Source organism: Coturnix japonica, chromosome 2 (assembly GCF_001577835.2).
Source record: "Coturnix japonica isolate 7356 chromosome 2, Coturnix japonica 2.1, whole genome shotgun sequence".
NCBI lineage: Eukaryota > Metazoa > Chordata > Aves > Galliformes > Phasianidae > Coturnix > Coturnix japonica.
Genome location: NC_029517.1, coordinates 93478370 through 93489058, shown reverse-complemented (window position 1 = coordinate 93489058; position 10689 = coordinate 93478370). Strand labels below are relative to the sequence as shown.

The 10689-nt window shown below is 40.7% G+C and overlaps 1 protein-coding gene across 8 annotated transcripts in view; it reads left to right on the top strand.

Annotated features, from left to right (window-relative positions):
- ZNF521 (zinc finger protein 521) overlaps nt 1-9480 on the top strand; it is a 241373-nt gene extending 231893 nt beyond the window's left edge. For all 8 annotated transcript variants that reach the window (XM_015855477.2, XM_015855470.2, XM_015855474.2 and 5 more), the window contains one exon: nt 8648-9480. In XM_015855477.2, coding sequence (XP_015710963.2) covers nt 8648-8677 — 30 coding nt within the window. In that variant the 3' untranslated portion in view covers nt 8678-9480. The remainder of the gene's footprint in view (nt 1-8647) is intronic.
- The last annotated feature ends 1209 nt before the right edge of the window (nt 9481-10689 follow it).

Here is a 10689-nt window from a genome sequence, read left to right as displayed (position 1 = left end):
CACATATTTATTTCTCTTGAAGGAATCCAAAATTAGAGCACAACGTAGGAGTACCACTTGTGGATGTAAAGTGGGAGGGAGGTCAAACCTAAACTTATTCACAGATGTTGTAGTTTAGAAAGCACCAGGATGATAAATCTAACATAGCAAAGAAAAACCCTAAAGCAGAGCAACAACTTGCCGATGAACACATCTGTTTGTGAAACAGTGATTTAATCCCTGAACATCTGATTAGGCGGTATTGCCTATCAAAGCTTTGTGTCCCCTGCTACTCTGCTGTGCCTCAGCTGCTGATAAACCAGGATTCATTCAGCTTTCGGTTCTGCTTGCTCTTTGCCTGTCTGTGTCTGATGTCTGATGTAGTGGAAAGACCTGTCCCTATGCAGAGGCTGAGCAAGAAGCAACGGGGACATGAGCAGTATTCATTTGTTTCAAATTTTGCAAGCCTGGCTCTCTTCATACTTGTCCCTATCTTGTAATTCCCTTGATTTCAGTGGAGTTTCTCTTAATTTATACCAGGATAATCATAATCATCTCCTAAAGTAATAAGACTTCTGATAAACTTCTCAGAAGTGCCTCTTTCTGTCTTTTTTATTTAAGCTTTTATTCCCACTTAGTGAACAATTTTCTTACTGGGGTAGGACACCTGTGTATTCCTTTCAAGCAACTGTAGTATCACAAAAACATTGTTTTGCTGCAAACAAGACTTAGGCCTGGGTCCTGATGAGCAATACAGCTTCTCCATGACTTGAGGGAACAGGGCTGTTTTTCCCAGTTTTGGTGGATTGCTGTATGCCTGTTCTAACTGCTTCCCTCTCTCCCCATCACCATCATTTTGTCATTTATAGCGGTAGTCTTGCACACACATTCAGATACACTTTGCACGGAATGGAAAATGTAGTTGTTAGTTGCATTGCCTTTCAGTAAACCTCTAATAGTCTAAGGGAAGCTTGTGGAAGGGTATTACCTGGCACTGTAGGTTAAAGCTACCTTGGAGCTACTCTGATTTGTGGCAAGGGCTCCTGGTTAAGCCCCTTAATTCTCCTATTAAGGGGCAAGGATGGGGAAGAGGCGCTTTTATTTGCCTCTATTCACTTCTGATGACAGTGATGAAGGTCTTATTGCTGTAACTAGAAATATGTCATTATTTTCCATACGTAAGATTTGTGATATATGTATTTATATACATATAGTATAGTAATAGTATATAGTATATATACATATAGTAATCCATCCCCCAAAAAAGGCATCACTAGTGTTTTACTAGTGACTTAATGTAAGTCTCTGGAGAAAAGTCAGTATCTGGGTTTTGTTTGATTGGTTTTTATTTTCTGTTTGGATCCCTGAGAGCATCCCTTAGAGGGTTTTTTCTGATTTAGTTTTCTCAGGTCCAGCTGGCAACATTTGAGTAGAAGACCCAGAATACTGGGACTTTTACTTAAATGTGATTAAGTGAACAATCTGATTAGTGGTCATGTTGTCTCAGAGATGTTAATATAATATCAGCTCACATAGCTTAGGTGAACTAATTCATACAAATATCCACAGCTCAGTGCAGACTTTCTTAAACTGTCTTTGTCAGCTGCGGTCACTCGTGACCTAAGATGACCATTCAAGTGGCCCTGGTGTCTGAGAACAGAGCTGTTTCTCAAAGGCAAAAACGTCAACTCGCCCCACATAAGTGGTATTTATGCATAGACAAGTGATATTTATGAGCGCATAGCTTCTCTTGGGATTTAACCCCTTCTTTGTAGTGGAAATGGCTCTATTTTAGTTCAGATCAAATGTTTCCTTCCTTGGGAATCTCAAGTTTCAGAAATTGTGTATTGTTAGGCCTGTATTGGTGATCAGAATGGGTCTGGACAAAACTCTATGCCCACCTCAGTGCATTTAAATGTTCATCAATGTTCCTCCTGCTCCGTCAGCTGCTCTGCATCACTGAAGGTACTGGTGGCAGGCACACCTTGCTGGAGCATTTTCTCTTCTCTCTAGAATATCAGAATCTCCATTTGGCTTTATCTGTTTTCCAGCTCCCTCATTCACTCAGGATAAGTGTGACCACTGATTTCTGAACATATATTCACATTTGTGTCAGAAGTAGTGTAATTCCTAAAAGCATGTTAGAAACATCTGTCCGTTCCTAGATTTCAGATACAAAAAAATTAATTTCTTGTGGTTTGTATTTTATGAAAGGAAGGGAGGGACTCGCTAGGGGAAATAATCTACAGCCACATCATCTAATGATGAGCTTCAACTGCAGTTGCTCTTTGTATTTCACCTATGTGAAAAACACACATAGTTGTTCTGTCAGTACAGCTAAGGATTGTCGCATAGAATGGACCTAGATATGTCCCTGTAGCAGGTTTAAAACCTTCTTTTAATATATTTAGTGGAGGTGTGCTGTGGAGAGGATTGTGTGGGAGCACTGCTGAATCCCACCAGTACTACTCATTCACCTGTATTGCAGAACAATCTGAAAAGCCTGCATAACAGAATCATCTTTATTGCCTGCAATAGCAGAGGAGCTGGGGCCTTAATGTTTTGAGGCATTGAAAGCGTGTTTACTGCTTTCAGATGCTTTGAAATGGCCCAAATATTCTACTGAAATCAGCTCCTGACTATGCAGATTTGGTTTCATGTGTGATTTGGAGCTGGCTGAGCCTCTTCCTCTCCTGGAATGAACATCAGGGAAAAAAATCCTAACCCTGAGGTCTGTGAAGCTGTGAAACAGCCTCCCAGGAGGAGCATTGGGAGCTCTAATTAAAATTGGACTGGGCAAAACACTTGAAATTACACTATAGGCAATAATCCAATGCTGGCAAGATGGGTGGAGAAAACGCCCTAATGGGTCTTTTCTGTCTTTAAATTCTATGAGTTCTTGTTCTTCTCTTTTATTATGCTATTTCACCTTTTTCTTTAATAGTGACATAGTGTCATCGAGAAAGGATTATAGGATGCTATTGTGAGCTGAGTAGGTTGATGTTAAATGTCAAAAGGAAAGGCAACAGTTTCTCTGCAGATTCACAGTGATTATTTGGAGACAAAAAAAAAAGAGAAACTGCAAGCAAGGAACATCAGTGCAATGTTTCTGATCTGTTAGACAGTGGCAAATGCCTGCAATGTGTGTGTTCCTTTTTGACATTACATTTCATATTCTCTGCGTATGAAGAACAACCGCATTTCAACCAAACCTAACACTGGTGTGGAATGTTTCAGATATCCTCAAGGACTTGGAAAAAAAAATACTATCTTTTTACATCTTAATTTATAGGATGTATTTAATCTTACTATCTCACAAATCTAAATATCTCATCCGTTTAGGCTTGTATATAATGATGTTATGGTTTACCAGGAAAGAAGTTTGTCACAGTGCAATGGGACACTGACAAGAAACTGCACCTGCACTGAAACACCACAAGTTTGAAGAAAGGGTAGAAAAATCAGCCTTTCCTGAGATTTTTCTAGAAGTTTTAGTTATGTCTGAACAAGTTTCATTTGTTCACTCTACTCACATTCCTTCCTCCCCATGCCCCTTTCCACACAACATACTATGTCACCACTTCTCAATGCAGAGCTTTCTAGAGAATAAGTCCTATATCATGGCACCCAGTTCAGTGACAAAGCATCAGTCTGAAGCTCTGGAAACCATGTTGATGCTGTGAAACTGAATTTTGGTTTGGTCATTACTGCTACAGTTAAGGTTTTGCTAGTCTGGCCTTTTCCACCAGCCTTTCTTCCTTCCCCTTCAGCTCTGGAAAATCCAGCATCCTCTTATTAGCTGCAGAGAGCTTGAAAAGTGTGGTACAGAGTAGGAAGTTTGGAATAAAAAGAAGGGAAGAGTAGCAGAAAATCTCGATTAGAAAGTATAATTTAATAGAACGTGTATTGAACCAAATGTATTGATTAATGTGGAAGATATAGTACTTATATTGATTCAAACTAGAGATTTAGTACTAAAAGCTGTAAGCCAAAAAGCTGGTGCAGATTGCTACAAAAGTCAGTTTAATGCTGTCCTTGAGAATGCCTTCACAAAGAAATTCTTCTAATGTTTGAGGAGTAGGTAGAATGCGGTATATGTCAGTTTGATCCCGGAGGGTTTTATTTTGTACTCTAATAGCTGTTACGAGCCTACATTATATCCAAGGAGTAATTTTCCTTAGGGGTGCCCAGCTCGCTTTGTGTCAATATTCTAGCATTTTAAGTCACGTACAGTATATGCTTCTGGGAACAGTGCAGGAGCCAGCCAGACTCATAATGGTCTGCATTCATTAATAAAGGCAGAAGCTTCTGTCCCTCCATTGCCCACTACAGGGATGCCTCCTTGGTCTTTGGGGACCCGTACAGACACATTTAAAGAAAGCTTTATTTTGAGTGGGCAGGAGATGAAATGCAGGACTTGCAGGCATTTCCTAAGTCAGCTTTATGCCCGAGCACAGGGGTGACCTTAATGGGTCAGAGAAGAATGCAGGTCAAAAGACTTATTATCCAGCCTGTTGGAAACCAATTGCTATTGTTAAAAAAAGAGAAAAAAAAATGTAGTGCTTAAAGGCTGATAGTAATGTAGAGTTCTGTTTTACAACCTGGTACTGTATTGCAGCACAAGGGGGTTGGGGATTTTTTGTTATGTTTTGTTCTTGAATGCAAAAAAATACAATATGATCCATAATGTACACAGATAAAGGATTCCAGATAAGCGATAACATGTAGGGTACCATAATTACTTAATCAGTGATGATTGATTACTCATGTTTGTGTTCTTGAACTAAGGAAAAAATAACATGCTGCTTTGGTACTGTTACCATCTGTTGAAATAAAGCATCCACATTTAATTTTATATTTCTGCACTTGAGCCCTCTTTGCACTGTTTGTCAGGTACAGTCATGTCTTTCTTCATCTAGTCCTAAGATCATGGGTCTCATTATACTGAATTCAACTGCAGTTCATGTTAAAGATACTAATGGTATAGTGAGTCTGTGGTTATCTGTGGGTATTTTTTCTTCTCTAGTTTTGATGCTGTGGGTGGGAATGGTCTGCCAGCTAATACATCTCGTGCTCTTTCTGGAACACAAAGATGTGCACCAAACAACAAAAGTACTGCCTCTTTTGTCTTGAGCATTTCTGCAAAGAAACCTTTTACATTCTTTTCTTTTTTTCTTTTCTTTACTTCTTCTTTTTTTTTTTTTTTTTTCCCAGAGAAAATCATTCTAGGCAGTGTTATAATGAAATTCATGCATCTTTTCTAGCCTCTTCAAACTAACAACATGGATATTTAAGGGATTTTCATCCAGAGCAGTCATGGTGTATAATATTACACCAGCTGACGTAACAGTTGCTATTCTGGATTCTAATGAATAGATACAGGAACAGGACAAATGCAACTAAAGATTTTCTTTTGACTGAAAAATGCTTTGAATTTAGGTTCTACTTGCTTTCCAAATAACACCAACACAGAGAAGTGGTGGAGGTGAGAGGTTTCCTGGCTGCTCTGATGCCTGATCACTGTTCCTCCATTTTGTGAATGCAAAGCTTTTTTGCTTATTTGCAAACGCAGTTCTCCTTGTGAAATCGTAGCTCTTGGAAGTATTAACATAGCCATTCCTGAGGTCCAGAAAGGATTATGTTAATAAAAAATATTTTCTCTCTCCATTGCTTGAGTAGGAAATCAAAACTTTTGCTTCACAGGAAGAGTACTTCGTAATTAAACAGACACACTTCTGCACAATGAAATATGGGGGATATGGAGTATGAGAGTGTGCGATACCTTCTCTGTTTAGTTAAATGACTTCTCTTTGGCAAGTGGATGCACTGATTCCTTTTCACTCGGGCAAGCTGTTTTCAAGTTTCTGATGATGGCATGTTCCAAGCTCACAGCATACCGTCAGAGAAGGGGCAGTGTGCTCGCAGAGCCACACAGGGGATCTCCATGCCATTCCTTGCTCTCCTTGTGTGCCCATGCTGCCATGTCCCTGCTACGTCCCTGCTGGCAGGAGCTCCATATTCTGCCTTCCCCACCCACTGCCAGGCAGGCAGAAGCTCACCACTGCGAGGAAGAGCGAGCGCCACAGCGAGATAATGGAGGAGGATTTTGTGCCCTAAATTTTTAAACACAACACCCCTCGTAAAAACAACAGCAGTTCATAACTGGGATTAATGTTTGCAATTTTCAGTCACTTAGACGTGGGGTCTCCAATAGATGGCTTTTGGTGGAGTGGAATATGGCTCTCGGTGGGATTACAGAATTTTCTTCCTTTTCTTATCTCTCTCCTCCCATCCTTCGCCCACTCATCTTGTCAATGTTATGCTTCTGAAGTGCTTCTACTTTGTGTTTTTTTGCCACTTAGCCAAATAGGTATTTCTCCCTCGTCCCTCACATATGGAGAGCCTTGATTACTTTGGAAAGTGTATTGTGTTTTGACTGTTTACAGTAAGTAGAGTTGTCTTTTTAGGACCCAAGCTGCTCAAAGCGCTTCCTGATGTTTGTTTTCTTCTCCTGCTTCTTCAGTGTATCGAGAAAATCCTGATTCGAACCAGGGCATGGGAGCTATGACACTGAGAGCAGGGGCAAGTCTGTCCCTATACTGGGCTTCAGGTTATCACATTTAGGCCTTTTTATATTTTAATCAAAAATATCACTGCAGCCTGAGTTGTGCCTACACTACTAAAACACCTTTTGGCTGCTTCACATGCAACTGTTTATCTGGCCCCACACTGATCCTGCACGGTTCAGTCAGTGGAAAGAAAGAAAAATGGAAACGACTGACATGCTTACACACTCAGCAGACTGGAAACGAAAGGCACCCCCAAACATCACCCTGCAAAGTAACAACTGGCAGATGACTTCACCTACTCGGGAGCAAAGGAGAAATCAGCATTCAGGCTACCACCCCATATTTAACCTGTCCCATGGTTTCCATGTACTGCAGGGTCTCTATAAGCTCATGGTGTTATGCTATAAGTTCTGCAATAAATGGGCACAACAGGATGACTGAAGTGCCGACTTTCAGGCTTAACTCTTAATTTCCTTGCTTTTGTGGTTTCAAGTCAGAGCCCATTATCTGAGAGCAGCCGACGTTTTAGTCTGCAGTGTATTGTTATTGCTTTGCAGCATTTTGAGATGACTATGGGAAGGATAAGAAGCTAGATGAAATCGAGCAGTAGAGTGTATTTGTTTAACACTCTCTGGCCTCGGACGGTCTGGAATGCCTGCCATCAGCATTAAATCATTTTGTATTCACATCTGGAAATTGCATCTCTGAGTGTCACTGGGTCATTTTCCTTTAATCTCAAGAATGGCACTACATTAAAAATTCCACAGTCTTACTGTAAGATCCTTTGCTTGCCAAATGTCCCATGAACTATTGTTTGTGTGTGTGCGCAGTTTTAGGCAGAGAGAAAGAAAAAGGCAGGGGGAGCGATCAGACCGGCCTGCAGTCACCCTGCATTTCACATTTGTTTTGCCTAGGCTGCCTTTATGGCTCTTTCCATGGGTGGCTCTGAAGGGTATTCTCTAGTAGATAGATAGGCAATTCACTGAGAATTCTGACAGCCTTCAGGGAACAGGTTCATCTGGAAGAGACCTAAGGGGGTTGAAAGACAGACTGGGCTGATAAAGAAGAGCAGGGGGACTGCATGTGCAGGGACCGGATTATGGGATGTGACACCCTTCCCCTCTGAATCACTGGCCCAAATCTGGCCTGGATTAAAAATGTGCAAAGTTCATCACCAATCAGTAGCAGTGCTGTTGTCTGTGAAGTGGCATTCACAGACTTTGTTTTCCTGTGCATCCAGTTTATATTAGAGCAGGCTTAATGTGCATTGGATTGGTTCCTTGCTCTTAGATCAATGTTTGTGTAGGACCTGGGCCCATGAAGGCACTGAAATAGCATCTCATCCCTAGAAGTGGTCAATTCGATTAGGACAAGGGCATGGAAGTTGTGTTTGCTGCCACATTTGTTCATTGCTAGTAGAGGAAAGGAGATCTTCAGGCTCCATGTCGTGCTGCCTCACATAAAGCACTGCATTCAGTTGAGGAAAAGTATCTGTGGGTTCTGGTGGCTGATTGAAGGGCTGTGGCAACCCTCCTGTTTTCACATCAGCCTTTGAGCTCCCTTCTAGGCACAAAATGCTGCCTACACTCTTTGTGGAATACATTGTGCTATGCTATTTAAGTGGGAAATAGGTTTTAATGTAATAAAACTTCTGAAGTGATGCCACAGTCTAGGAAGCGCTGTTCTTTTTTTTTTTTTTTTTTTTTTTTTTTTTTTTTCTTTTTTTTTTTTTTTTTTTTTTTTTTTTGCTTATAAACAGCAAGGACATTTCTGAGAAATGCATTTTTCATTTGCATAACATATAAACCGCCAGCCACGTGTAAGCGGACACCACAACCATGGGGCTGGTTTTCCCAGTGTCCCCAGGGTGGGTCAGCCCAAACCTACACAAATGCAATGCGTTGCCTTCCTGGTGACCTATGGAGAGAAAAGCAGCTGAAACAGCTGGGAAAAGCTCTTCTCTTTGATAACGATGCTTCTTCTGTCTGCTTTAAAACAGGGAGGGGTCAGTCGTCTTCTCTTTACAGCGCATTATTTTGTGTGATGTTGGTAGAAATGCCTATCCTGTGACTAAGCTGTCTCTTTTGTTTTCATTACAGAATCATACGATGACCCAGCATAGCAGTTAGTGCAAGGCCCATCTCTTCTGGAGGAATCTTTGTGGCACAAAAAGGGAACACGTTTTACTCTTTGCACGAAACTTTCATTGTTAATGTATATTATTCAGAAACATTGTATTGTACCATAAAACTTGTATTATCGAAACTGTTGGATGTTCATGTGTTTGAACTTTTGAGCACCGGATAGACTTCCTGTATATAAAGTGTTGCACATGTATTATGTTGTCTGATACTAAAATGGTCTTATAAAGACAAGTGGACTTGGGCCTATTCAAGAAGGATTAAAATAATAATAACAGTGGACGAGGGGGAAAAATAGCTGAAGAACGAGTGTCGTTTTCAAGGAGGAGGGAGAAAATAATAGCTATGTTCCAATACAGCTCTGTCTGGCCTTCCTTTCATTTCAACTTCAGTCTAGAAATCTCTCTCTTTTGGTATACAAACGGATGAATCCAAGACTATTTTTTATTGCTGAAGATTCTTGCAAAAAATCTGAAGACTCTTTTTCACAGAGCAGGAACCCACAGTTGAATAAGGCCCGTATATATATTTGTAAGCCTTGCGATATGACAGATAGCATTACCATATATGCAATAGTTGTTATGTAGATTGTCAAAGAATTTTTTTTTTTTTTCCTGGATACCATTTGAAGCTTTGAGTGTTCAAGACTTTCCTTGATGATTTCACACGGCCAAATTCTTGAATCAGTTGAACTAACCTGTATGTTACTGTTATTAATGTTTACTCTGCGATCTGAACCTGGAGATTACTGGAATTGTTTTCCAAAAGGAAATAAATTCAGTTTACCATTACGTGTGAGCATGCTTGTGTCTTGTCTTTTCCCTTTGAAAGCAGTACTACTCTCATTGCTCTTCTAGTATCTCAAGGACCACCAAGATCTGGAATCCCATTGCATCAGGACCTCTGTACCTCTCAGTAGGTCACTTTTCTCATAGCTGGACATTTAACTAAAGGTTCTGCTAGCAACAGATCTACTGGCCTACCGCAAAGCAGTGTGTGATTCAGGGTAGTGTTTTCTAGTCTGTTTGTCTTTTTACACAGTTTAAACTATTTCCTACCTGTGCACTTATGATGTTGGATGCCAGAAGAGTCACCACGCATCTTCTGTGTTTAGTTATATTAGATCCACAATATTATTTATCGAGTTGGGTCTAGCGCTGACTACTGGGAACCACAGCTACTCCGCCACTGGGAGCACTGCTCCCACTCCCGTCCCTCACACTCCTTTCCCAACATGGGCAGCAGAACTGGGGCTGGTGAATGCAGCAGGATGATGTTCCCTGGCACCATGGCCCTGGGGAGGCACCATCAGACCTCACAGCTTGGCTGAGCTCTGACTGCGTGCAGTTCTGAGAAGTAGAAAGGGGATAAAAGCTAATGTTGCCTATTCATATCACCCACAACACCAGCTCACAACAAAAAAGGAACAGTAAATAAAACATTTTCCAGGTATTTTAATACTGTATCCTATTGCTTGAATTGCTGGATTCATCCCATGGAAACTGGTTAAAGAGCTGCACATCACAATAGTCCGAATGGCTGGAGCTGTTTGCCTATTGCTGTCAGGGTAGATATCAAGTGTGATTTCCAGTTTGTTGAATGTCACATTTTGACTGTCCACAGATGGAGGGCAGAGAGAGGAAGAGGTAAACTCTGAAAGTCTCAGGTTGCCAGATAGTACAAGAAAGAAAGAAATCATGTTTAAAAATCCAGCTTTGAGAATATTGTGCATATTTTGCCAAGTACAAAAAAGAAATTCCTGGGTTTCATGTGAAAATCTCATTTGTGCTGACAAAAGGATAAATACAGGCATGAGTACACGGGGCTTGTAAAATGCCAGTTCTATTTATAAGTCAGAAAGTGTTCCCATTCTTATTCTCATTAATATATTACTCATCTCAGCCAAATTGAATGTGATGATGTGTTCTTTATTTTTGACAGACACCTTAAAGGATATAAGACATTTCAGCCTTCATGTGTGAAAGTGTGACATATTGGTT